The sequence below is a fragment of the Acanthopagrus latus genome, chromosome 21 (genome assembly GCF_904848185.1).
Source record: "Acanthopagrus latus isolate v.2019 chromosome 21, fAcaLat1.1, whole genome shotgun sequence".
Lineage (NCBI taxonomy): Eukaryota > Metazoa > Chordata > Actinopteri > Spariformes > Sparidae > Acanthopagrus > Acanthopagrus latus.
Genome location: NC_051059.1, coordinates 23,558,446 through 23,586,265, shown reverse-complemented (window position 1 = coordinate 23,586,265; position 27,820 = coordinate 23,558,446). Strand labels below are relative to the sequence as shown.

General features: G+C 42.2%; 3 protein-coding genes across 6 annotated transcripts; 1 reads left to right on the top strand and 2 right to left on the bottom strand.

Annotated features, from left to right (window-relative positions):
• Positions 1–780: 780 nt before the first annotated feature.
• LOC119011525 (mitochondrial import inner membrane translocase subunit TIM44-like) lies at positions 781–8,046 on the bottom strand. Of its 3 annotated transcripts, none has more exons than XM_037084720.1 (13): positions 7,896–8,046; positions 6,176–6,280; positions 5,847–6,011; positions 5,649–5,729; positions 5,297–5,446; positions 5,071–5,204; positions 4,855–4,940; positions 4,494–4,586; positions 4,258–4,382; positions 3,501–3,551; positions 3,180–3,269; positions 2,831–2,941; positions 781–2,503 (listed from the first exon to the last, which is right to left on the bottom strand). In XM_037084720.1, exons 1-13 carry the CDS (start codon positions 7,923–7,925, stop codon positions 2,384–2,386), a joined length of 1,341 nt encoding a protein of 446 aa, XP_036940615.1. In that variant the 5' UTR covers positions 7,926–8,046; the 3' UTR covers positions 781–2,383. The 3 variants fall into 3 exon arrangements, with proteins under 3 accessions (XP_036940615.1, XP_036940616.1, XP_036940614.1); XM_037084721.1 differs by lacking the exon at positions 7,896–8,046 and adding an exon at positions 7,630–7,752; XM_037084719.1 differs by lacking the exon at positions 7,896–8,046 and adding an exon at positions 7,634–7,699.
• Positions 8,047–9,482: 1,436 nt separating this feature from the next.
• LOC119011090 (ras-related protein Rab-11B) lies at positions 9,483–16,009 on the top strand. The gene is made up of 5 exons (XM_037083915.1): positions 9,483–9,733; positions 12,493–12,688; positions 14,015–14,208; positions 14,352–14,432; positions 15,280–16,009. Exons 1-5 carry the CDS (start codon positions 9,694–9,696, stop codon positions 15,423–15,425), a joined length of 657 nt encoding a protein of 218 aa, XP_036939810.1. The 5' UTR covers positions 9,483–9,693; the 3' UTR covers positions 15,426–16,009.
• Positions 16,010–16,887: 878 nt separating this feature from the next.
• Positions 16,888–22,874, bottom strand: LOC119011091 (E3 ubiquitin-protein ligase MARCHF2-like). Of its 2 annotated transcripts, none has more exons than XM_037083917.1 (5): positions 22,524–22,874; positions 20,795–21,095; positions 20,496–20,691; positions 19,635–19,844; positions 16,888–18,284 (listed from the first exon to the last, which is right to left on the bottom strand). In XM_037083917.1, exons 2-5 carry the CDS (start codon positions 20,977–20,979, stop codon positions 18,129–18,131), a joined length of 747 nt encoding a protein of 248 aa, XP_036939812.1. In that variant the 5' UTR covers positions 20,980–21,095; positions 22,524–22,874; the 3' UTR covers positions 16,888–18,128. The 2 variants fall into 2 exon arrangements, with proteins under 2 accessions (XP_036939812.1, XP_036939813.1); XM_037083918.1 differs by lacking the exon at positions 22,524–22,874 and adding an exon at positions 21,357–21,609.
• Between the last annotated feature and the right edge of the window lie 4,946 nt (positions 22,875–27,820).

Genomic DNA, 27,820 nt, shown 5'->3' with positions numbered 1-27,820 from the left:
CCTTTTGGTTGATTCAGCACCGCTCTGCTTTTTATTTGACTATACGACCAAAGTTTTTTCTTGCACTCTTCACATGAGAAAGATAACTAGTGTGAACCCACTACTGCTGTCTGCTGACCTGTATTGTTGTGCGTGCTGCAGTTTGTTTAATGCTTATTACAGCTGCTGTTATCTGTCTTAGACTCCACCTAAATCCCTTTGAGCACAGCAGAGGCAGCACTAACATGTACTTTTACGTAGTGTGGCTGAACTGAAACATAAACAGCATCACAGCCATTGGATTAAAGCCAGATGTTAAAAAAAAGTGTGTCAAAAGTATCTGAGCCGCTGCCCACATTAGATTTGTTTATTGAATTAACACTCTATCAAAATGTGGGGAAAATATGCAGTGCAGTCCTACATGAAGTGGGAAAGTGATTCTCGCCAACTCTGGGGAAGACACAGCAGTGTTGCAACACTTAGCGTCTTGGCAACCTTGATTTCTAATGATGAAGCTGCATTTTGTATTCAAAGAGGATGTTTTAAATGGAGAACAGCTCCTGAAGTGTCCCAATATGGAAAGCGTTCGTCCTCTGGGTCACAAGAATGGCAGCTACTGCTTCAGTTGTTCGCCTCTTCATTTGAATCAGGTGTGTATGACTTGTGTAGAAAATCAGAATTAAACCGAACTCAGATGAGGACATGATCTAATCTCTACGAGAAGTCTGGACTGAGTCTTAGATTTTACAATCATCGTGTTCAATCTCCAGCAGCACGTGAACAGAGACCCACATGGACACACAGAATAAATGTTAAATACAGCCAACACGACAGTCTGGTAATTCACTCATTCATTCAAGTCTTCATCTTCAGCACTGTCCTGCTGAGAAGCAACAAATATAAAAGTCAAACCAAACGTGTTTGTACAGCTGAACAACGTGCAACATGAGATGGCAAATGTTCCTGGAAACAATAGAGCTGCCATGGTGACACATTGGAAGTGGTCCCATCCGAGCTTACAACATTTAATATATTTACAACGAGGTTAAGAGCTGTGGATGCAATAGATTTCTTCTTATTGAGGGTGTTCACACTGTACAGAGACTGGAGGCCCCGATGCACCGCGACCTGACAAAACAGGCTGCAGTTCATACACTCTTCTCAGGTTGTGATATACTGGGCTCTCTGAGCTACAGCACATATATGAACATATGAACCCTCCATACACATATCATATTATATATGGTTTAAACTTCATCGTACTTGTTGTACACTAGGGATCGACTGATACAATGTTTTTAGGGCAGATACAGATAATCAATATCTTAAATAACTACTGATGGAAAGTAAAAACGCACAATTGCTGTTCTTTGAATCTTCCCGTGTTCTGCTTCGTTATACTTCCACTGCACCACATTTATTTGATAACTTTAGTTAGTAGATACTTTGCAGATTCAGATTATTCAGTCTTGACATGTAACCAATCAGACTGTTGTGGCTGGAATGCTGAGTGGGTGACTACAGACAAAAGTAGCTCATTTTCTAAATTTTGTCTGTTGGAAACAGGACAAGAACAAACAAAAAAATGGAAAAAACAAACAAACAAAAATTTCTGATCTGACAGTCAGCCAAGCTGATGATCGGTCGATCCCTGTTGTATTTGTTAGAATTTGTCTCATGTGAAAGCCAGCAGGAACCATGTAGAAACCACATCAGAATTTTGTCTCAAACACAATCTGAGGTGGCTTTGAATCAAATTGGTGGACTGCCCCTTTTAACCGTCCCACTGAGATATATTGGTTGCTGCGACAGGCTCCATCCCACTGCCCAAATTTGAATTTTCTATTTACGTCACTTCACAAAGTCAGTGTTTAGCTTCAAACCCAGTTATAGTCTTGTGACCAAGGGTTAAAAATCACAGTCCCGTTGTCCATTTTCTCTCCACTGATGTTGTCTTCTTATCTCGGGTGTAGCCACCAGGCCAGTATGGACCGTACCATTGGATGAAACAAAGGGGGGGAAACGGCACAGGCTCGGTGAAAAAGTTGGCTCCATCCTGTTCAAATGAATGTAAATGTTCTATATTTACACTCCACCTTGAGGCACGAACGACACACACATATCGGTGGAAGCACAGTTTCCTATTGATATATTATATGTTGGTATTTTGTCTCTATGTTGATGCACATTTTTACACCAAATATGAGTGTGTGAGGTTGCAGTCTCTGGCGTAACACAGGAGCAAGGACGCACTCTGCCTTCAAATGTTGATGGTATGTATAAGTGAATCAGCACGTGCATGTGTTCCGGCCACATCTTCGTATCTCCTGCCCGTCTTCACAGTTAGTGCATCCTGTATCGACCTTTTACACCTGCATCCCCCCTCCTCCTCCTCCTCCTCGTCCTAGAGGGCCTGCTCAGTGCTGGAGGCGGAGATGTCCAGGAGTCTCCAGGCTGCGTTGGGGTTGAGCTCCTCCTGGTCACGACACAACGCCCACACATACATCATCCTCATGACCTTCCCCTGTTGAGGAGGGGGAGAGGAGCAGAGGGTCAGCCACAGAGAGACAGTGTGGAGAAGGGTGGATGGTTTTCCTAGGCTTATCTTCAATTTTCAGAACTACAGCATCTTTCTGATTTGGCTTGTGATGAGGATTGAGTGATGCAACCTGCTAGACAGACTAAATGCAACATATTAATATTCATCTTGTGATTAACACTTATATTCAAAGTAATACAGACAGATGGGAAAGTGACATTTGTTGCAGAGTGCTGATCTAATTTTCAGTTGTTTACTTCCTTGAGATGACTCCGTTTATATTAGATTCCCTACGATCATGAGTTTACTGACCGGATCTCCTTCCACAATGTCTCCTTTGGGGCTACGGATCACCATGACGACCTGTGCCTGGAAGGTGATGATCAGTACCGGGCCCTGGTCCATCATCTTCCCCATCGCCAGCTGCAATGTACAGACAAATGAAATGAGAAGAACACGCATAACAAGAGTTACTGCAGCTTTCTACAGAAACTTTATTAAAAAGGCCAGGAAACAATAAGTGATATCTGCTCTCTTGCATGTAAATATATCTAAACATCATTATGAGGGAAAAGGCTGAACAGAGAGAAGGTATAAGTGAGGAAAAATGCAAACACAGTGCGTATAACACGAAGTGTGATGTGTGGTGTGAATCACTTACATCTATGTTATCAATGTCCAGGACTTTGGACTGGAAGAGGAGTCCCAGAGCTCTGGCCTGCTGGATGGGGTGAGCCAGCTGACTGTACGTCTGCAACAGAAAACACACACTGGTCACGACACATGATAACATATGCCAGGCGACAGTTAAGCATTTTACCTAAAGCTGTACACAAGAACATTGAAAAACAGACACAGAAAGCACTACACCAGGTCTCCTGGCAGCATTTATCCTCAGTAATTATGTTTTGAGATGTTTAGGGACTTGGGGAGATGAAACACAAAGACTTGATTAAATATCAAACTGCAGCATTGAACTTACGGCCTCATAGCACCAGTCTTTTAATACGTCCAGCTCTCCACGGATCATCGCCTGCAGGAGGGACAGAGACACTGTTACTGATGATTGACTACAACAGAGGGATATTTCAGGCTGACAGCTGAAACACTACATTTGACTTTTTCTGTGTATAATTTATTTACGCTTCAGTCACTGTTTTACCAGACAGTTGCATGTTAAGGTATTGTAGCCTAAATATCAACAGGGGCCTCTTTTGGTCAGTTGTAACCCTCAACATTTATTTGTGCTGGGGGAAATCTCAAGACAGGTGGTGTCAGCTGAAGTTGATTTGAAATGTGTAGATCACAGGTTCTTAAGTTACAAACGGGAGATTTAGAACCAGCTTAACCAAAGTTTTTTATACTCAGCATCTTTTATGAATCGACTGTAAGTACGAGAATATAAATGAGGCCCCAGTTCTTCATTTCATTAAACAACAAGCCATCCCTTTTTCAAAATGATATGCTTGATATGTTCTGTAACTTGGAGGACACAACACACTGAGTGTTTCCTGCCATCAGTCATTTGAATGATGTTTTTTGCTGCTGAAATTGCTTTAAATTCTGACAGCTGCAGCCTGGCTTTTATTGGCTCCAACAGGAGAAGTCACAAATTAATTTACCATTTCTGGTCTGGGGTAAAAGTTCAAATTTTTAATTCAATAAGTCTTTACTTAGCTCAATGCTTGTGGGTGTTCCACTAAAGAGGCTGAGAGAAGCAGCCAGAGGAGTCTGTTTACCTCCAGTATGTTCGGGATGATGTCTTTCTCACACTGCTTGAGAAAGGAGTCTTTGTCAAAGGTGGGGTCCGCCTTCACGATCTCCGTCAGCACCTCGGACATTTCTGTCTTTGAGAAGAGACCGCCTGGGGAAAAAAAAAAAAACATTAACATCAACCATCAGATCTCACTCAGTACCATGAATGCAGCATTATCAAATGTAAAGCTTTATATCTTGTGATGGAGCATTACTGTACCTAAGAAGTCAGTGACTCTGTCCGTCACCACTCTGGACGCTCTGATGACGGCGTTGTCACTTTCATCATATTTCATCTTCATCTCAAAGAACCCTGAAGGAAACAACAGGACGGAAACTGATGAGGATCGATTGTCTGACATCAAATGTGAATGATTTCTGTCATTACGGGGGATAAAATGTGCAGCAGTGGCTGCACAAAGGCACCTGAGCTGTACTAGTTTATTGTGCAAGCTACTGGACAGAGTCTGGCGCCACCTGCTGCCTTTAAAGGAAACTACATATGTGCATACTCCAGGTGACTTGTGATATAACACTAATTCCACAGCACCTGAGCTAATAAATCCAGGGGATTTTCTTACTGTTGAAAACTACGTTATTGTCCTTGAAGTCCTTCCACTGCTGGAACCACTTTGAATCCTTGTGGAGCACGACACCCATATCCTCTCTGCAACAGGAAACACAAGAAAGAGAATCACTTCCACCGTTAGTGCACTTACAGATTAACAGGTCAAACACTGTCCAAAAGAAGATATGTGTTGACAGGAAGTGGAGTTTTAGATCCAACCATCACTCACTCATTGGCCTCGAACACTCGGGAGTCGGTGTCAGCTGATTTGGAGGAGAAATCGCTTCTCTTCCTCAGCTGAGAGGGAGCTCTGTAAGGCCCTGCGTCACCGACATCTATCTCCTTCTTCATGGTCTCCACGCTCTACAGAGATAACATGTATTACTCCTCCAGAAACGCTCTCGTTTCAGAGTGAAATCTTTGAAACTTGTGGATGTTATGTTGTCTCTCCTGACCTGAGAGATGGCCTTGAATGCACCCGTTCGGCCCAGTTTTTCTCCACCTTTGGTGACGGACTCGGCGGAGTGCATGGCCGTCCTCGCTGCGCCCTCCACACCTTCCTTGATCTTCTTCCCGATGTCGGTACGACTCACCTCCTCGAGACCCTGTGGTCAACATGCCAACACAACACAGTCAGAACAAAATCGACAGATTTATAGAGAAGGAAAATAATTGAAAGTTGCAGCCCAGAATGACCTTTTGAGATAATTGAGAAAACGGTATAATCAGTCAGAGAAGTCCAACAGTTTTCCTATAGGTGGATCTGCACCCACAGCACAGGAGCGTGAGGAAGTGGTGACATCTTACCTCCTTCACAGTTTCTGACAGAGAGCCAAAGGTCTTCTTAAACACCTCTGAAGTCTTCACTGTCTCAGCCTCTATAGTTTTCTACAGGAGGAAATAAAAAAACAAGTGATGCAGATAAATTACACTTACATTTCATGACTCATAGAGATTCTGTTAATAGTAAAATCACAGATGCTACGAACTCAATAGCGTTCTTACAAATTTCTTGCGGGCCTGTTGGAGAGCGTCAGACTCCTCGAGCCTCTTGGCCTCCTCTCTGAACTTTTTTATGTTGTCTTTCATCTCCTGGTTCTTGGTGAACTCCTGACGCAGGTTGTCCACAAACTCTCCCAGGAAACCTTTACGTCCTGATGCATATCGCACCTAATGAGGCAGAAAGAAAGCAAGACAGACGAATGAGTAGAGTGAGCATATTATTCACATCCTGCTTCATCTGTGGCATTAAAGTCACACAAACAGCTGATTGTTTTCTATGATATAATCCACAATGAGTACGTGTAATTAAAGGTGAGCAGTCCAGTGTGTACCTGCACGGCTGCAGCTGGGCTCCCATGTAACCTGTAGGGATCTCCTCTCCACGATGAGGAGACCAGCGGCCGGGAGCAGAGGGCTAAGGCACGTCTGCCAACCAGCTGTAATGAAAAGTCAGGGTAAATACAAAACATCAACTCTGCCAACACTGCAGTGGATAAAGAATGAGTGACAGGTGGTTAATGGGATACTAATGAGTCAGGCCCCATCAGTAGTGAGCGGGGATGAAAAAGGAAGGAGGCAGGAAAAACAGCAGCAGTGTTTTTACTTAAAAGAACCCAATTTCCAATTTGTTTTTTTGGTCTTTTACAGGAAAATTTGCATCTAGTCTTCCTGGCTAAAAATCTTCAGCAGATTATATGTAACATTTGTGACAGCACACACAGATGGATGACATTAAAAGCAATGTCAAGTAAAGGTAAATCAGTAAGGTGTGGTCCAACACAGTCGCTGAGAACAGCTTCAATGCTCCTTGTTATAGATGCAGATTATAGATATTACCTCACTTAGTGTTTCGACTGATACTGTTGTAGAGCACTGTCTCATATATTTGTCCAAAAATCACATTAAAGTGTTTAACTGGGTCGAGATCTAACCATTCAGAGACTATTTTCATTGAAGGAGACAACCCACCAACAGCATAACAGAGCCCTCACTGTCGTTTTAGTCACTGCCATTTGATTCACTTGTTACTAAAGCTGCAGTCATCTGCGTCCCTTTGAAAGTCACTTTAATGTTTTCCTCTTCCCCGCTTGACGCGCAAGTTATTCAAAAGGGGCCAGCTGACAGGATAATTGCTTATTTCATATGGTACACATCTAAAAGCATTCTCAATATTCAGACGTTCTGTTCATTTGTCAGCCGTCTGCATCTCAATAGAGGATTTAACTACGAGCGATGACATTTGTGTGACTGTACTCCTGTGTGCAGTCAGCTGCTGCACCAGGTTCTGTGACCCCCAAAGCAGGAAGTTCACCTGTAATGCCACTAACGTTTCTGACGTACATACATACATTATTTTGGGAGTGTAACGTAAAATGGTGCACATAGGGTTGTTGTGGAAATGGTCACAAATTCTGATAGAAGTGACAGAACAAGTAGTTCATCCTCAGAGTGATTTACAGTCACTGACAATCACACATTCAAACTTTGAGACTCCATCTGACAGCTAATGTTTGTTTAAGAGCTAAACATCATGGCTAACAATGATTAACTGTGATAGCTTAATTCCCAGTCAGGTCACCGAATCTGATTTAACACCGCCATGATTAAACAAACGGTTATACCACCATCATCTTTAAGGACCATGTTACAACTGCCTGTGTTTTATAACAGCCGGTCACTGACGCGACGAGTCAGTGCCAGTTTACACATGTCAGTCTAAAAGGCTCAACTTTCACCCAAATGTTCGCAGTTTTTAAAGCCCCCCAAAACACAAGGACCGTCCTACCTACGAGTCTAAAACGAAATGTGAACGTTAGACGCTGACATGTAGGAGAGAACATGGTGAACCCTGCCGTCAGCCCGCTGCAACAAGGCCTTCTCTAACGGACGTCTCGCGCTCCTCGCTGAGCAAAAAAAAAACAATACAGAATCCAAACAACGTAACCGGAAGCTAGGGAACGACTAACAAAGCCGTGCGTTACTACTCCCTTAATCAAATTATCTGCTGGAAACTCAGGAGCTGCAGTGAAGGACAATGTATGGTCGTCTCACCTCGTAGCACCGACACACGGAGGCTGCCATCTTGATCTTGAAATGCGCGGAGCAGCACGTGCATCCTTGGCGCAGCAGCTGACCTTCCGCTCGGCCAATAGGAGGAGAGGTGAGGGGCTTGGGGCGGGGCCAGCTGTCAGTGTGTGTGTGTGTGTGTAACTGGAAGGCAGGGATGTCGACGGTCTGGCCCCGCCCATATCCAAAACCCAAACGGTGCTTCTTTCATGACAGTAGGAATTTCGGAAGCTTGTGTGTGTTCTATGACACCTGCTGCATTTACGACACTCGCTAACTGATGGACGTATGTCGTCGTAATTTTCAGTTTCAACGTACATAAATGTTGTCATCTACGAAACTGAAAGGAAAATCTATGATTAGATCAACAAAAAAAGATAAATGTATTTACATTTTGTAATTTACATGACATACGTCATTATTTGCCTCTCTACTTTCGTCATTTGGCATCTTCGTGGTATGAAATGGCAACAATAAGCGAGCTGAATTAAACTTTTGGGAGCACATTTCCCACAGCATTCAAAGATATTATACAGTTATACATTATACAGTATCTGATTGTATGAGGGAATTGTAGGCAAACCAATAAAAACTACTTTATAGAAGTATTTGATTTTAAAATGGTGATTTTCACACTTCTACAAAAGAATATCTTTCAGCTGAATCTCCATCAAAAAGCTGTAGTTTATACTGTGAATATATGGTTTACAAATCTTGTTTGTAACCTAAAACCAATGTCTGTATTATAGATGCAATATATGTTACCACTACGGTCTGTAAGATTCTTTATTAGGCAGGGTTGTGGAAATGAAGGACATATAAACGTAATTATTACACTCACTATCTCCCCTATAAGCTCAGCTCATGTGAATAACATTTGTAGTCCTACAATAACCTTTTCGTCTTCAAATGGACATCATGTTTTATTTTCTGGTTGCATACATGTACACAGAGCACTTCCACTTAGCCCTTAAGTGAGCAAACCACAAGGAACACCTTTTTTACGGTATTTCAGTTGATTAAAGCTAAAGCTAAAAACAAAAAGAAAAAACAATATCATTAAATACCACAGGGTGCTTTATTTCAGTCAGTACCTGCAGAAGAACTGGATAAATAGTTATGAGAATGGGACAAATATATAATTTATACACACGTTTACCCACTTTTCTTTCTGCATACAAACAAATAAACAAACAATACAATAACCATTATAATCCCCTTGTGTGAATTTTAAAGCCCTTATTTTTTTTTCTCTCCACATTAAAAGAAAAAACCTCTTCTATAGTTTTACACCGAGAATTAATATAGACAAACTTTTGAGTGTTGTGCAAACCTACAATTTAGATTAAGTTTCTCCACCAAATCATAATGTTTGAATATTGCCCTGTAGAGAATATACACTATTTAAAAATCCACATGATGAGTGTATTTAAGTGTTTATAACTTTAAAGTAATGCTCATCACCGAGGCCCTGCCCTTGTTGTTGTCTCCATCCAGAGTTGCCCGGCTGTCACTGGGCTCCAGCTTGGCTGCTCTCTGCCGGCATGCCGAGCCAGGAGCGCCCCCGTGCGGCAGCTATGTGCGGCGCAGGGGCTCCTCCCCTCCCTCTGCAGAGTTGGGAGCTCTCCCCTTCTGCGGCCAGCTCGCCTTGACAGCCAAAACTGGCGCAGAGTCTCAGCGCAGACCTTTTCCCATATTTTTCTGGCATATAAAACGACAATCCGGACCCGAACTCTTCGCACATCCTCTTCCGGACCCAAGCGTTGGAGCGGCCTCGTCTAGAATGGGGAACCGAGACGATGAATACGATTTCTTGTTCAAAGGTAAAGAGAGAGAGAGAAAAATGAGAGGAAAAAAAATGACTGCATTCCTCTTTTTTTACACAGGCTCTCACCGACGAAGCTGTGATGTATTCAAATGCCTGTAAATGTTCTGTGGTGCGGTTCTGGCTCGGGTGTCGGTGCCGGATGATGGTCGCCTGCTGTTATTACAACAGAATGCTGTCATTGTGACACCACAGCGCCTGCAGCTATATTTATTAGGTGGAGGATGCAACACCCCATCCGTGCTCTAACCTTTTTTCTATTAAACTTTCATCAACTCACACAGCTGCGGGATTTTTTTTTTTTCTCCTTTTTTTGTCGTTTGGTTTGCGAAACACTTTCTCACTCTGTCACTGAATGACATTTGGTTTGTTTGTGTGCTCATCACCTCCCTGAGGTTCGATCAGAGGCCTGTTAGCCTTTCTGCTGATCAATGAGCTCCATCCTCACATGATTGTTTCTGAGGCAGCATTAGAATCTGCATGTGTGTGTGTGTGTGTGTGTGTGTGTGTGTGTGTTTGTATTATCATGACGATCTGGATGAGTGTGTGTGTGTGTGTGTGTGTGTGTGTGTGTGTGTGTGTGTGTGTGTGTGTGTGTGATGTGGAGATGGAAGGGGGTAGGCACCAGAACTCAGGTCCGGGTTTTATCTTCAGGGGAGCCTCAGTCTGATCCAGAATGACTTCCTTTGATCGTGCTATCAGCTCCTGTGGCACATTAACATCCCGGGCCTGCAGGAGCCAAAAGAGCCATTTAGCTGTAACAAAGTATCCTCTGTGGGATGAATGGGGCATCTGCCGGAGGCTCTCTCTCTCTCTCTCCCCCACCTCTCTGTCTCCCTCTCTCTGCCCGAGCCATCGTCTGTGCACCCGGCCGAAACAGGAAGGGCAAGGCGGCCTGAAACTGTCGATTCAGGTTTTGATGAAGCCCTGTTATCAGCTTCCTGCAGCCCCGGACCGGAGCGATGTCGGCACGCAGGGACAAAGTTCGGCTCGATTTCCTTTTTTTGTCTGTGTGTGTGAGAGAGAAAACAAAAGGGCTCCACCTCTGCTGCTGCTGCTGCTGCTGCTGCTGCTGTGATGGAGGCTGCAGCCACCTCAGCCCGGTCCGGTCCTGACCGCATGGATCACTTCCCCCCCTCTGATGTTCTCACTGAGCTCAGGCCTGCTCGGGATCGATCCGCGTTGACTCACTTTACACTGAGCATGATGCACTTTTAGACTCCTTTTAGATTTCACATTCACGCAGAAGAAGGCACTAGAAACTTTGTGGCAGAAGAGAAAAAGTTTTTTTTAAAGGAGACATGTCATGCTCACTTATAGGCTCATCATTTTATTTTAGGGTTAGTATCAGAAAATTTGATTTAAATGATGCTTTTTTAGGGGGTGTTTGCATTTCCTTTATCGTGTTATGTTGCATTTATGTGCATGTAAAAGATCTGTGAGGTGAAAAAGACCAAAGTCCACGTCAAAGGGCGTCACTCTCTCCCACACCGCCTGACATCAACGCCATTACATCAATCTATATATTTATGTACGTATTATAAAATATAAACACTCCGGTCAGTCTGCAGAGAAGACGTCATTTATTCAGTTGAGTTTATTCTGCTTGGAGGAAAAATTTAAAAAGTTACGAACAACCTTCTGTTGTCACTGTATAATTTAGATTCTGCCATCACATCTTTATTTAGTGGATAACTGACAGCAGGGTGATAAAAACCAAATGTCAGATCTCCTCATAGTCCCTTCAGTGTAAACTTTAAAAGTCTCCTTCACTTTGAAAATGTCATGAAATTAATTACCTCAGAATATCCAAGTAAAGTAGGCGATTAAATTTAAGTTGTACAAGCTGAAAATGGTAAAAACTTACTAGAATTTGTAATTTTGAGGTCATCAATTTCCTCAATTTAGCAGTAGCATGTTTGATTTTGCTGGTTCTGTCGCTCGTCCTCGCTGTCAGTGATTCTCTACTGTGACAGCAACTATAATAAAAGTTGTTCATTTGGTTAGAAAACAGACCACAGATCAGTGTAGCACATTGTTCAGTGTCAAACACACAAATTATCAGAGGATTCATCACATATTTTGTTCAGAATCTGTTGAAACAACGCTTTAAAATGAAGCCATTCAAGTGTTGTTGTTGCTGTTGTTGTGAAACTATTTGAAATGGAACTTAATTTAAGAGGAGGGGAAAAAAAGGCAGATTCTTATTTGTTAAAGGGCGAGGCCGCTTTATTGCACCGTACAGTTTATACAATGGGGCGATTCAAAATGCTTTACAGACTCAGTGAAAAGTGCAAAAAGTGAACACAAAAGACAAAAGAAAAAAGACAAAAGACTAAACTTGTGCAGTTCACATCCGGTGAAATAGATTAAAAACAGGACAGACGCGGTTCAAAGGCTTTTCAGTGTCATTACGTGGTATTATATTCTAAAATAGGAGCGTTTATGGCGTCAGAGTCGGATCATGTCTAATGTCATCTGGGAAGGTGTTATGTAATTTGCTGCGCTGCTACTTTACGGCAGAAATATGCATTTTCCACATCCCATAAATCAAACCGGAACGCGAAGCCCCCGAAGTGTTCTGCTGAAGCCAACATTTAGAGGCTCTGTTTTATGCCATATCAACACTTCTCGGATCTATTAATATATAAAGCCTATCCTCTACCTCACCCGTCACACACACTGTATACAAAACACACTTGTCTCATCTTTTCCATCCCCTCCCGCCGTCTCTCTCCGTCTCTTTTTCCTCCACAGTTGTGTTAATTGGGGACTCGGGCGTCGGGAAGAGCAACCTGCTCTCTCGATTCACGCGGAATGAGTTCAACCTAGAGAGTAAGAGCACCATCGGGGTGGAGTTCGCCACGCGCAGCATCCAGGTGGACGGCAAGACGATAAAGGCTCAGATCTGGGACACGGCGGGACAGGAGCGCTACAGAGCCATCACCTCGGCGTGAGTCCACCGCCGACACTGAGTCCCCTCGAAGCAGAGCGCTTAGATCAGGGACAGTTCTGGATATGAGCCACAACATGACGTTAAAGAGGTCGATGGTACTTTCTGATCAATGATTAGTCAGGATTACAACCACAACAAGTCATTGATTGGTTGTCAACAACTGAATTAGGCACCAACTGTTTTGATATTCAATTAATTTGAAGGGGGGGAAAAAAGTTTTAATTCTGATTCCAGCTTCGTAAATGTGAATATTTTCTGGTTCGTTTTCTCCTCTGTGACAGTAAACTGAATATATTTGGTGTTGTGGACAAAACGAGACATTTGGGGACGTTAGCTTGGGTTTCAGATTGATGTTTTTCACCTTTATTTACATTTTGAAGACCAAACTACTCGATCATTTGAGATAACTGCTCAACAAAATCAGAGATAGTGTGATTGATCTTCATGAGTTCACCCAAAAAGTCATTTATTTACTCTTTTCTACATTTCTGGAGCTTCGCAGCAAAACAGCGTTACAGCATTCTCATGAAACATAAAACAAAGGAAGTTGGTGGGGACTTGTTTTCAAAACTGAAAATAAAAAAACACAAAATGGCGTCGCACAGCTAGTGTGGCGTAATTAAGATGTCAGGAGGGATCCCTTATTGATTTGAAACATGTTATTTACACCCTCAACGCGCGACGAGCTTGTGCATCTTAAGTAAAGATCAAAAAGGTGCAAATAATGTCTTTTCAAAACAATTTAGGATGATGGGGCCTCCCGAGACTTGACGAGTGATGTGGAGTCATTTTTATGTGATCATTTTCAATTGTTTCATAACTTTTTAGAACAAGTGTCCATCTACTTAAATGTTTAGGAGAATGCTGCAATCTGAAATGTTCTGCGGACTACAAAACTTCCCCCGACTCCATCAGCATTCAGGGGATTAGATAATGGCTAGTGAACTTTCATTTTTGGGGGGAACTATTCCTTTAAACACAGAACCTCCAGTCAGCCATCAGTGTTCTAGATACATAAGAGCATCTGATAAATGTCAGACATGTTCAGTGTAAATCCAGAGAACATGTAGGATTCAGAAGGCAAACACAGACTTTGACCTTTATAACTCACATATAATTGTATTAAAGACATTTAAGAACGTCTCATAACAGCTTGAAACATGTATATTGGTTGAATAAGACACCAGGAAACTAGTCGCTTACATAACATGACCTCAAACACAGTTCAGTACAGTAGACAGCATGCAGATTGAAGTAACTCCTGTAAGACAGCAGACATTCTGTCACTTCCTGAACACACTCGGTCTTTTCTTCCTGTCACAGATATTACAGAGGAGCGGTGGGGGCGCTTTTAGTTTATGACATAGCCAAACACCTGACTTATGAGAACGTGGAGCGCTGGCTGAAGGAGCTGAGGGACCACGCCGACAACAACATCGTCATCATGCTGGTTGGCAACAAGAGCGACCTGCGCCACCTCAGGGCCGTGCCCACAGACGAGGCCCGGGCCTTCGCAGGTACCGCAGCTCACAGTCAGACACGAGAGGAGATGTTTTCATTTCATATTTACTGCAATCTGTCCTGCCAGTTGCCCTGAGCTGCTGCAGCAAGACAGCTTCTGTTGCCGTTAAAGACATGTTCTCTTTTCTTCCCCACCTAGAGAAGAACAATCTGTCATTCATAGAAACTTCAGCCTTGGACTCAACAAACGTTGAGGAAGCCTTCAAGAATATCCTAACAGGTATGCTGGTGAACAGAGGAGCGACGGCAGAGCTACGCTGTTGATATTTTACTTAAATAATAAGAGACTAAAGTACGGATAGGGTGCTCAAACTTGTTTTACCTTGGAGGTCAATGGGCCAAAAGCAAGAAGCTGTTATAATGTATTCTTAGAGGGCAAAATGGCGTCTACAGAAGCCCACAAGACAAAAAATGTGAGATCCATTTTGTAAATATGATATGCCTTTTTTTGTTTCCTGGGTTTGTGACTTAAAACCTTGTGAAGAAAAAACAGTTTGTCAGGATGATCTAAGCTCCTTAATTTTTGTGTGAAGTGTCCTTTAATTGAATGGCATCTTACACAAAATGTCACCATGCCCAACATGTTCAGATTATGAATAAATAACTAACAATAATTGAGGATCCTGAATATTTAAAGAGCATTTTTTTCACCTCAGAAATGCAGAAGCAGCATTTCAGGTTATTATTCTTATTCTGACAGATCGAATCTGATGGTGGCCAGTTTTGGTCCACGTGCCCGACTTTGGGCAGCGTGCACTAAACCTGTGTGTGTGTGTGGAAGTCTTAAATAAACCCAGCAGCTGAAATTCACAGAGAGAAATTACTGATACAACTGCACGAAAATGTTAATGTCCGGGAACTAAACTTGTGTAACTTCCTCTTAGTTATTTTTGTGTAACTGAATATCTCACCTCCGGGTTCAGAGCATCATTTTGGGTGTTTCTCTGACAAGTGAGGACCGCGAACCCTCAAGGTGTCATTTCAGTGTCGTTACGAAGGTGATCCTGTCAGCTCGACTAGAGGGTTAAAAGGCTGATCTGTCTCTTCTCCGATCTTCCCAACAACAGAAATCTACCGCATCGTCTCGCAGAAACAGATCGCCGAGCGGTCCGCCCACGACGAGTCCCCGGGAAACAACGTGGTGGACATCAGCGTGCCACCCACCACGGACGGCCAGAGGGGGAGCAAACTGCAGTGCTGTCAGAACCTGTAACCCATGGCAAAACCTCCCTCCTCACCTGGGTCGATTATTAATTGAAATCCACAGTGTCGGTGTGCTTCCATCCTGCCTGGGGTGCAATATTGTCTGAAATCTGCACTTTTTAGATCCGTGGAGTCAGTTCCCCTCATGCCACAAACGATCAATCCCAGAAAGAGGTGTTATGAATTGATTTCAAGTTGTAATCAGACCCAGGTACGATCTGCTACATCCCAGTGCAAAAACAGGACTGATGGTGCCGCGGAAGTAGCTGCCACAGTTACCCATGATAGTGTAGCAGTCAGAATTAGCTTTGCCTGAGACCTTGTCAGCCTAGACATCTCCCTGTTAGACAGTTAAGGCCACGTGACGGACGATCCGGGGGTTTGAATCTCGCCTGTTTCAGTCGTGCCAGCAGTCCTGTTTTTGGGCTTTTTTCCTCCTCGTTCAATCATCATCTCAAAAGTGGTCGTGACGCTGCTGATGCTTATTTCATTTTGTGTAAAATATATTCTTTTTTTGTTTTGTTTTGATTTTGATAGCTTGTCTGCTCACATACATTATATTAATGCCATGAAATTAAATTTTACAATATTACAGTGCCCGTGTCCTCCTTTTAACGCACACACCGACTGACACACTTTACCTGCATGTGATACGAACCGCTTTGCAACGCGGCTGTTTCTGGTCAAGGTGGAGCGGATTTTATCTTATCCTGGAAGGTTCAGTGGTTCCTCTGACCTCTGGGTCAAGGCCCTGCAAAAGGGTCACAAGATAACTTATATAGAGGAAAAAGTTGCTCTACATTTTTTATGTACTTGTGTCCAACTGTGTTTAGACAAGTGAACTCTGCTTTGGTTGTAAAATATTGGGACAATTTTCTCTCTATTGGTCTTCATCATAGAAGCTCGACGGGAAAACCATTCTTTGGTGGAACTGGTAACAAATCATTTTTAACATGCAGCTACTGGTAACTTTAATTATCGATGAATCTGATGATTATCACATTTTGTCAGAGCCCATGTTGATGACCAAATGACTTCTTTTGTGTAAGCGACAGTCCAAAACCCAAAATCAGTGCTGTAAATAAATACCTCAAAGTCAAACATGAGTAAAAGTAAAGATATCGTGTGGTATTACTTTGGAAAAATTTAAATCAGTACCTATATGAATGTTACTTAAAGACTTTTATTTACGTAATCATCTTCAGGTCATCTTAATCTGAAAAGTAACTATTGTTGTAGTGGAACAGAAGTACAAAACTGAAGAATGTGTCTATTTCAAAATAAAATACCTTAAGTAAAGATCTTGCATAAATGTATCGATACTATACGCTGATCCAAACATTTACACAACAAAGATGCTGAAGTCTCAGGTCACGACCTCGGCATTGATCATAAGATTATATTTCCAAAGACCACGCGAAGATCGTTAGAAGCTGAGACACCAGAAAAGAGCAGACGAGTCACAGTCCACGTTGATTTAGTACAGGAGTCCCTCGTGTTTTATTGCACAATAACCCAACTTTCCAGGGGGATGCAGCAGGAAGACTACAATAACACAAAATACTTTTGTTGAGCGTATGCTGCATACATTGATTGACATCTCAGAACACGTTTCTCTTTTTGCACCTTTACAGAGTACCAGCCTGCTCTGATACGTCTCTGTGTTTGTCACGTAGGACGAACGTCTGTAATCTCAGAACACTTCTGGTTTCTCCTCTAGTTAAAACTGCATCTCTTGTGATGTGGGGCGTTAACTACTGGTCGTTACTAGGTAGCTCAATTAATGAATGGTGCATTTACAAGTGGAGCTAATGCACTTTTTTTTTTTTTTAATGACAATAGTAGAGACGTCATCCAATTAGAATGTAAACACTTTTCCACACCTTAAATACTATTTCCCTTACGTTTCCTGCACTGCCGTCTCACGGCTGCAGGTAGTGTTATCTCATATAATACAGTCTTCACTGACCCCGTGACGAGTGTGATAAATACGTGATGCCTTAGCTGTCGTCTAAACGGTCAAAGGATTTGATTTTCCACTGTTCAGACAGCAATGATAAAGCTTTACCAAGAAACTTCAGATTCAGGTTATAGACAAGACCGTTGGCACGAGCGACCGTCACCTTTAAACCGGTCGAGAATGAAAACTCACAGACTTTGTCAATCATGGTTTTTAGATTATTCTCCTCTGCCGGGCTACTGGCTGCCCATTGCTCAAAAACAGCTAAATACATTGTGAAGGGGCATGAGGGAATTATAGGTAGTGAATATGTTTTATATTATACTGTAGTAGCATGCTGAATCACTTATATCCTGCTACATTAGCTTGTGTCTTAGTATTTCATAAGTTTGTGTCACCGACACACAGTTGGGCTGGTTCGTCCATCGTCCATGTGTCCATGTCGTTCACATCCCAGCACCGCCTGTCTGTCTGTCCAGTGACAACTTTGTGTTTCGACATCAACTAGGACTCCGGAATGAGTTCTTCCCAAAACCACTTTCTGTGGTTGGCCAACACCGTAGTAGTTTACATCAAGTGCTTCGATAAAAGAAAACAGAGGGAGAAAGTAGCTCTCTCCTCTCAGAATGGTCCATATGAAGTGCAAAAGTTCATTAATATGATTAATCTTGTTTGTTTTTTTTGTTGTTTTTTTCCCCAGAGAGTGCTTCAGTAGGCTTTATTTTAAATATTCCTCTTGGCACCACTCTGCACTCATACGATGGTCTCATCAGTCATTTTCTTGGTCGACTTGGTCGGCACAGAACGCTGGGTGGTGTGCGCCCCTTTCATGTCGGGCATGAGCAGGCGCACTTTCTGATTGGTCCTCCTCCACTCCGAGTACAACTGACAGTGATACCGAAATGACACCTGAGATTGGAGGGAGGGAGGGAGAGAGTGGGACAGGGGGGCGAGACAAGAGAGAAAAGACAGACATGAATACAGCTGAAAGCCAGATATCTGAGACAGAGTAGTACAGATACACGACTGGGATGATGTGCTGACCGAAGCTGCTGCAGGACGGGCGCTCGAGAGCCGCGTGCAAAAAGGGCTAATCTCTCACTGTTAGTCATATCTAATGTTACTTTTGCTGAAGATTAAAGGATTAGGTTTCTGAAGAAGGTTTCAGATTAACAATACATCCTATTTTTAAATAATATGATCCAGTTAAGGAAAAGCAGCTTAGTTTTACTTCAGAGTCAAATCCAGCTTAACTTCCCCATTTTCTCAGAGTTATGCATGAACCATCTGGACGACTTCTAAACTAATGACCGCTCTGTGCAAAACATCAGGGACTTTACATTTGACCCTAGGAAAAAAAAAAAAAAAAAATCCACTTTGCGTTGTTGCCCAACTGTCTACTATCGTTTGTCGTAACCGGTGACCGTCAAAATCACGTGAGCAGGTAATTACAGGAGCAGCCACTGGAAGAGTTAAACGCTGCGAGGTGAAACTCAGGTTCCACGACTAGCAGGCAGTTTTCCTTTGATTTATAACAGTGAACTTTATTTATATAGCACAATTCATGCATAAAACACAACGCAAAGTGCTTAACATGAAAGCAGATAATCATAACATTTTATGTGAGAGCAGCATCTCCACTCCAGCTCCCTCACGTCATTAAAACTCAGACGCAGTCTCCGAGCCGCTCTGGGAATCGTCTCAGACAAATTAATGTGAAATCGATGTGGAGAGCATTAAAAATAACCAAAATGACTTTCCCCCTGATCTGATGGTTGGTTAGATGGCACCCAGTGGACTTCTTTAGCAAGTTTTGTTATTAAGCTTTTTGGGAGTTTATCATTAATTCTCTGAACGAGTTTTTACAACTTTTTACAGACGGATATAATTATGGGCCAAAATGACCTGAAATGGCTCAGTTTGCTTTTTAGTTTTCTTTCGCGACCACCTGTTGGGATGTTTCATGGATGCAGTACCTGTTTGTTCAAGTGCCACTGTAGAAATGGCAGCGACATGTAGTCGTTTCTACAATAATCAACCACAGAACATAAATCTGAAGGCTTGGTTGTCTTTCTATTTTCTCTGTGCCAACTCATATTTGTGTCTCCAAATCTATGTGGGCCACCGAGACATTAAAACCAACTTGTGGATGTGAAGATGCCAGAGAGGAAAACATTGACTCCGTGCCAGCACATTAACAGCGGTATGTAAACATGTTTTATCGACTGCGGGAGAACAATCTAAGTAACATATATTTACCAGTGTCCAGAGGATGTAGATGGTGAAGAGGGCGATGGTGAGGGCGATGAGGCCGACGGCTTCGAGTCGGCTCTTCAGCTGCAGGTGGTCCTGGGCGCCTCTCAGACACAGCCAGCCGGAGATGGCCGCCAGGGGCGTGATGAGAAGGAAACAGGCCATGTCGCACAGCAGCGTGCGCTTCTCACTGCGAGGGCCGGGGTCCTTCAGCCACTGAGGACGAGCAACGCGAGAGGCTGTTTGTCTCAACGAAAACTTGTTTTCTACAGTGTCGCCTTATACAGTGTTAATCAGACTGATTCAGGTACTGAAGGTACCTTATAACTCTTCATGTAGAATAGTCTGCAGATGCACTATGTCACATTGATTAAGACAGTATTGCATTTTTAATTAAGATCAGCTATACCACTTATTGAATGTAATTTAGTGTTTTGTGCTGTAGTAAAGTTTCTCTATTATTCTAGTCTTTTTTCAGACACATGCGATTATTCATTCTCTTTTGGTTTCTTAATATATCTATATTTATTCTGTCCTTGTCCTTATTTCGACCAAATTTTGCCACTTAAGAGAAATAAAAACAGACTTTCCTGATAAATTATCATTATTGCTACTGAAACTAGTCTGATGAATGGAAAGCTCTTATAACAAGGTCAGGCAACCATAACAGGCAAATCACCTCACATCCCAAAGATGCTCCCTCTTGGCTCACACTCTACGTGGCTAAAAAAATTATCTCACCAACATTTACAACATCAGCCCAAGGCCAAAAGTGAAAAGGAAGAATCAAGTATCTATTTGTGAGATACGCGATGCCTGCTCATTTTCACATCTTTTCATTCATCCTCGCACTAAACAGCCTCTAACCTGTGTGAGTGGTTGTGGTCGTCGTTCAATAGTGAATTCTGTGTGACACAGTTCACAGTAGCTGGTGTTGGAGGAGGACAGCCACTTCTCCAAGCAGCTCTTGTGCACTTTCCCCAGCGTACCAGTGCAGTCGCAGGGGGAGAGCAGCGTCTCCCCTCCGGCTCCCTCATGACAGATCCGACACATGCCCACATCGCTGTGGAGCAGAGTGGAGAAGACGTCAATGTGATGAGTCACCAAAGAACAATGTAATTGTAGTATGTTCGACGGGGCCCCACACGAGTTCCTCCCTCTCTTACCTCTGCAAGCTCACCGCTTTGACAACGGTGGAGAGTGGGCGGCCATCTTTAGCCGTAACCTTGGCAATATACTGGGCCTGCGCGGTAGAGTCGGACTCCTCCGAATCCTTGGAGGCATCGGATTCGGCGTTCCCGGAGTAATCACAGAGGGAGCCAGGTAGGTGGCAGCAGCCCGATGAAGACATGGCTCAGCTGAGGCCGACAGTGACTAAGATGATGGCGGAGGCGACTTCAGATGGAGGTCCGATCCACAACCTGATGGCCTACACCTCTCCTACTCTGTCCACCTACAGAGCAACGCCTGGTGGATTGTGACCAGGAGACAAAGAAGAGGCAATCTGAAATGACTGAGTGAACAAAATGAATAAATACAGCATGATGTTATCATTGCAAGCCCGTCATATGATTCTTTATTGGTCTAACGAGGCAAAAAAAAAAACAAATTAACATCTGAGCCTTAGCTGGAAAGATTGATTCCTGAAAATAGACAAGAAAAACAATCTTGAAAATGTCTCAAAGCAGGGCATAAAACACGCAACAACACAAAAAATCCCCCATTTACCAAATAGTACGAAGCCATGTTTTGAGACCAAGTTATGCTTGAGCTGCACAGAAAACTGTTATCATCAAGATGTCACGAATACTAAAAAATTCCAAATATGTCCTGCTCCTGAGGCATGAGTTAAAACAAAAGCACATGACGCCCAGGACTATGAAACTGGTGTGACGGTGGCACCAAAAAGAGAAGTTGACTTATGTTTAAAAAAGGTGCACAATGTAGTGTTCAGTAATCTTTTAATCAGAAGGAAAAAAGTCTTCACTGATTGATATTCGTGCGTAAACAAACCAAATAAACAAACTCCCATCGCTCTCATGACAACAACATGTCACGCTGTCCCAGCTTGTTTACATTTGACTGCCCTGCCACATGTTTAGCGTCAAACATGGTACTGAGAACAGCTTGTTTATTCAGTCATGTGTGAGTTTGTATCATCACCTTAGCAGTATTATAAATATTACCATTTCTGAGTTTCTGAATTGCTTTTCCAAAACTAATCAGTGCATCTTTAAGTGCTGAATACCAAGTAGACATGAAAAAACTAACGTTACCAGTAAATCAGGGTTATGTGGGCTTCACCAAAATGTGTTGACAAACTAATTCAAATTTCAGCTCATGATTGTGCCTCGAAAAATAAAATGTTTTAAGTTAAAATTCAGCGTCAAGCTTTGCGGAATATAGAGGGTTCAACGACCTGTAACCTGCCCTCCAGACTCACCTGTGTACTGCTGTCTTTAACAGCTATGTACGATAATAACACACAGGTATGGAGGCACGTTACATTGTATTTAAAGCAGGCAAAAAGATGGAAACAATGAAAGGAAATAAACTAGAGTCCTGTCACTGCGATTTAAATGTGGAGGCTTGTTACTGTTATCAACATATTTAGACGCCGAGAGAATATAAAACCTGGAGCTGTCAGACCAGAAATCAAACATTAACAATCACTGTGTCACAGCTAATGTCGGCCGATGTGTAGATGGATGATTGATAGTGTCATTAAATGTACAACCGCCAACAAAAGGCACAACGCAGCTCAGCGCAGGGAAGCCGAGTGAGGCAGGCGGACGGCGGTCAGACAACACGCTGATGTGTGCTGTTACTGTGAAGAAAACATGTCAGACGAGGTGGGAAAAATAAAAACAGACGTTTGCGTAAATTTGTACTCACCCCCGACGGCCTCCCTTTTCTCGCTCTGGCCTTGGCCTTGGCCCTGCGTTAACCAGACACGGGCTAGCTGAGCTAACCTGGCAGCCCTAGCTACAAACTATGACATTGACATCTAACCAACAGCTGACGATACGAGGGGATACGAACGACGACCGCATGCGCTCAGTCCTCTCCATGGCGTGTAGAGTATCTCCTCCCCGGGGTGATTCTGTGTGGAACGGTGGGGAAGAAATGGCTGCTTCTTGCCAGGATTACCAGACACGGCTAACGTTGCTAACAGGCTAGCAAACGGGCAAGCCTACCTCAGCATCCCTCAGCTGTGCGCTGGTCATGTGACAACGCCGCTGCCTTCAGGCTCGCTGCTCGGTGTTGTAATTATGGAAACTTTACACACATTACCGTTAACACAGTGACACACGGGACACGTCGTGTACGCCTGTAAGTGTAAGAACTACTGGTAATTGTCTGCTTCGTAACGTGCTGTCAGTTACGCCAGTACACTGCTGAAGTCCATTTAAAACGAACGATGAAAGTAATGCGTGTAATTTATTAGTTTGTTCAGTTATTTTATTCAAACATCGGTCAGTCCAAGAGGATAATGTAACCTGAAAACAAAGCAGCCATTAATATTCTACCTGCCCCGTGTACATTTACATTAATTCCCAATGTTTTGATGTATGTGATGTCAAAACAGCGCTTCAATCCGTCACATCTTCAATAAACGAGGACACATGAACGCAGCGCACGTTACAAACAATACCGACAAAACGTGTGCTGGTCCCGGTCAGGAGATGCTGCGGCTCAAGTGTTTAATCTGTTTTTCCTGTCTATATAGGTTTGATTTCAACTAGGACACGAAACATTATCCTCTATGGAGAAAACATCTGGAGTAAGTTATATCGTAATTATACCGCTGGGTGGCAGCATTTAATCAAACCTGTCAGGGTGTTGCAGAGGGGGAACCGATGGGACAGCTGTTCCTCAAGTGGGCTCAGGGCACATTGAGGGGTGAGACACAGAGGTTTACAGGGTTCTTGGAAAAAAAGAGAATAATTTCAGTCGCAAGCAATAAAACAAGGATAAAATACAACGATAACAGCTTATCAATTCAATAAATAGAAGTAATTTCTGTTTATCATTTCTTTTATGCTACTTCATTATTCCACTCCACTACATTTCATTACATTACATTCATCTGTATTAAGATTTTGTAAACTTATAAACAGCATTTAAAGTATCATGCATTCAAGTATAGAATGTGAACTCAATAGAATTACCTCAACTAACTGTATTAAAATGCTGCTCATTTGTTATATTTAGGGTCAGATCAGATGTTTTTGTCCAAATTGTCTTACAGTAATTCATACATTCATACACCGATGGCAATGGCTGCCATGCAAGGTGCCAACCAGCACATCAGGAGCAGTTTGGGGGTTCAGGATCTTGCCCAAGGACACTTCAACATGCAGATTAGGGGAATCAAACCAGCGACCTGTTCATAACATAAATCATAGCAATTAGAAATGACTCCACTTAAGTATGCTGCATGTCTGCACTAGTATCAAACATACTTTCTTGTGCCATATGAATAGGACTGATGATCAGATATAAGAATCCTCAAAGAGTTCCTTCTTCATGTGTTTAATGGGATTGGGGGGAAAAAAAGTACAAAAAGTCAGATCGATGACTTTGCTCTTTTTATCATCAGCCAATAAAAAGGAAACTCAATGACATTAATGCCTGCAAAAGCAAATATTTTGAAAAGTCCTCATGGCCAAGATTTTTAATCCAGCGCTCAGAGAGTGTCTAATTCTATTTTTGGTCAGTATGTCATCATGCCTTCACTCTGCCACTCATGTAGGAGAATAATTTGTCGCTAGATCTGCAAAATAATATGGACTGTGAGCAAACGTCAGGTATTAAGATGTACCCCCTCATGAATTCTGAAAAATTTCTGGATCGATCGACCTCAAAGAATAACAATAAATTTTTAACCATTAGTTAAACAATATCTATTTTTGAACCCAAACACTGATAATCATGTGGGCCACTCGTGGTCAGTGTGATCTGAGTATGCTACTGAAAACGGACACACACACACACACACACACACACACACACACACACACACACACACACGCGCGCGCGCGCGCCTCAGAGCGTGTTTCTCATTAGTTGTCCCACCGGTCTGTTTGGTTAAAGTCCAACACGGGTCATGAGACACTACCTCTGTGCATGTCTGGTATCATGAGACGTGTGTTAGTGGACTTTAACACTGACACACACACAGATGTGTACGCAGTTCATTTACACATCACACATGTTGCATGTTTTAAGCAGTTAACCACTACTTGAAAATATTAAGAACATACATAATGTGGTATTTCTGAAATTTTTTGCAGAAATATTTTGGGGTCATTTGTGTGTTTGTGTTCATGGATCCATCACTGAGGTCATGAAGGAGTTTCTGAGGCTGGTAGAGTTTGAGATAGTTTGGATGACGTGGCTGAGATTCAACAGATTGTGCGAATACATTCACAATGGTAGTCACCATTGTTCAACTCATGACTGACGTATTGTCAGTGTGTCATGATTCCAGCCTGCTGCTGCAGACGGCATGAGACTTTCCTTATCACTATGCCCGAGTTTGACCTGACTCAGCTTCTAGACAAGCCTGCTTCATCTCTTTAATTGTGTAAAAGTTCAGTTATTATATAGGAGCGCATTATATCACCTGCTGCACCTGCACGTTGGCCTTTGTCACATATGCAGGGTTAAAATTAGACACAAACTATTAATTTAAAGTAATAATTTTTCTACAGTAGTAAAGTTTAACATGGGAGTCTGTTAGAAGTTGTGAACTGTGCCGTGTGAAGAATACACACACACACAACAGTAATATACATGCATGCAATATATTTCCACATAATGTATCTGCAGTCCCACTGTGAGAAATAAAGAGAGAGTGAGACAGAGCGACTGAAACAGAGACAGACAGATGTCAGCAGGCAGACTGCAGAACTTATTCACAGCGTTTGGCTTTCAATAACAGTATAATTGGTTTGCTGCAGTTCCATCTCGTGATCCTTTCAACTGTCAGCAGGAGTCCTCATGGGCACCTGTGGAAGACCATAACTCAGTTTTGTCTCATTTTCCATCGCCCTCCTGTCTCTGTGAGGACACCAACGTGACCTTGCTGCCTTTCTCACGCTACAGAGTTATATTCACTGCCCAACTGTCCATTCAGGAAGCACGTTTGAGCATTTATTCCATAACCTTGATAATAAGCGTCATTTTCCTTTTCTAGTTTAATTTTTGGCAGCACTAGTTGGATATTTGCTTGCACCAGTTAAGGAAAAGCTCTTACTAATCGCTCTTTTTCAGCCACTTTTCCATAATAAGGTCCTTTTGTCAGCATTTAGTCTAGTTACTCAACTCCATTCAATGTGAGATCCTGGACAAATGTTGTCACCTTCAGCAGCCTTGGCAGGCCTCGGGATCAATAATTGTTGGGAAATAAATACTATAAATAACTTTGGCAGTTCCATTTTAATCACTGTTGACCAATCAAAGCTGAACTGCAATACCACAGAATTTCACCTAGGACTATTCTGAGTATCAGCCTGTGTTGACATGTCCAACGGAATGTTTATTTCTAATGTTTTGGACTTTCACCTGGTACTGACCGTATTGATTTAAATATACAAATAGTCCAAAAACTACAAAACAACAATGTGAAATTGATCTGGTCATTTTAAATCAAAACTGATTACAGTAGATGTAAAAAATATTGAACAACTTAAAAAAACAAGATGGCTGGTCCTACAAAATGACTATTGAGGCACAGATTTTGAATATGTATATATGACAAATATATGTTTTATTCATTACAAGAAAAAAGAAAGATGGAGATGTGTAGTGATCTAAAGAAAACAAAACAAAGAAATACAATACACACTTCAAATAAAAGCATCAAATATTCATTCAATCACAAACCCTTTCATTTAATTTAGGATGTGTGTTGTGTAATAGGTGGAGATGAAGGGGATCCTTCAGCATCCGTCTGTAACTCTAAGTCATGTGACTTACATAACCTCTCTAATGCAGGAGATGACATTATTGGTTTTCGCTTTACAAATGTGAACAGTGACACTACGCACATGACTCCAACTTGTCATACTGCGCTCCCAATTACAAACTATGTGGACTCCTTCAACTACATTATTGAATCAGCAGCTAACTATTCTGAGTGCAGTCAGCTGACTATGTGGCAGCTTTCAGAAATAAAAAAAAAACCTACAATTTTTGTTAAAGCATCCTGCGCGATCTACTGTAAAACTGCAAGTAGTCTGTCTAATACTTGAAGAGGGATCTGCCTTGTTTTTCCAAACATTGCTTTTACTCATATGTTCTGGTTAGAAATTGAGCATTCTGTTTTATATACAAAAAAAAATATTAATTCAAAAAGTTATTTACATAAAAACAATTTGTGTGGTCTCTCCATTGCTGGTGAACGCAAGTACAGTAGTCAGGAATGGGGTTTGTTTGGCTCTATATTCAGCTCCAAGTAGCCAGCAAAGGTTCAGGGTTTAAACACGTGGACGTGAATGAAACTGTCATGGTTTAATCATCACTACAAAACGCATAGCAACTGGGCTGGAATAAGCCAGGTTCAGCTATAAAAAGCAAAAGGTGTGCCTTTACAAGCTAAGTCTGCTATGAATCAAATCGTGCATTGCCCCAAGAAAGAGCCAATCAGTGGGCTGTAGATTCTAATGTTTATCCGGACTATCTTTGGGTTAACGAGTTCACATTCATACAGACATTTTCAGTGATATCAGTAACTATGCCACAGCACTGTAAAATTCCAAGAGGAGATAATCAACAGATAATAACAGATATTGAGACAGAGTCATTAAAAACGGTATCATTATTGTGTAGATGTGTAGGACTGGCCAGGTTAACCTGAATTAATTTTGTTAAGGAAAAAATGCTCAGTGTCTTGAGTTTTGAAGAAATGCAGATTTACTTCAAAACTCTATATATATTCATGTTATTATTCGGATTTGTTTTCAGTACATCGGGAAAAGATCATGAAGCTTCATGTTCCCTGCCAACTATCAAAGTGCACATAATAGCCCAACTATAACTTGAGCGTAATGTTAACACTATCACTTGAATATAAACTGAACGGAATCCAAGAATCCAGTTAAAAAATGTATATTTATCTGTTATCTGTTTTCAATAATGAAGCTAAACCTTATTGCAATTAGATTTGCTTCGGTTTGTTTACATGC

Excerpts from the sequence above, each read along its gene's own strand:
- LOC119011525 (XM_037084719.1), bottom strand. The coding sequence starts at position 7,684 with ATGTTCTCTCCTACATGTCAGCGTCTAACGTTCACATTTCGTTTTAGA. Across the intron at positions 4,383-4,493 it reads CAGAGTCACTGACTTCTTAG|GCGGTCTCTTCTCAAAGACA; the intron begins GTACAGTAATGC and ends TTTTTTCCCCAG. Across the intron at positions 2,504-2,830 it reads ACATTGTGGAAGGAGATCCG|GGGAAGGTCATGAGGATGAT; the intron begins GTCAGTAAACTC and ends CCTCCTCAACAG.
- LOC119011090 (XM_037083915.1), top strand. The coding sequence starts at position 9,694 with ATGGGGAACCGAGACGATGAATACGATTTCTTGTTCAAAG. Across the intron at positions 9,734-12,492 it reads ATACGATTTCTTGTTCAAAG|TTGTGTTAATTGGGGACTCG; the intron begins GTAAAGAGAGAG and ends TTTCCTCCACAG. Across the intron at positions 12,689-14,014 it reads TACAGAGCCATCACCTCGGC|ATATTACAGAGGAGCGGTGG; the intron begins GTGAGTCCACCG and ends TTCCTGTCACAG.
- LOC119011091 (XM_037083917.1), bottom strand. The coding sequence starts at position 20,979 with ATGTCTTCATCGGGCTGCTGCCACCTACCTGGCTCCCTCTGTGATTAC. Across the intron at positions 19,845-20,495 it reads GACCACAACCACTCACACAG|TGGCTGAAGGACCCCGGCCC; the intron begins GTTAGAGGCTGT and ends GCTCGTCCTCAG. Across the intron at positions 18,285-19,634 it reads TCTACATCCTCTGGACACTG|GTGTCATTTCGGTATCACTG; the intron begins GTAAATATATGT and ends CTCCAATCTCAG.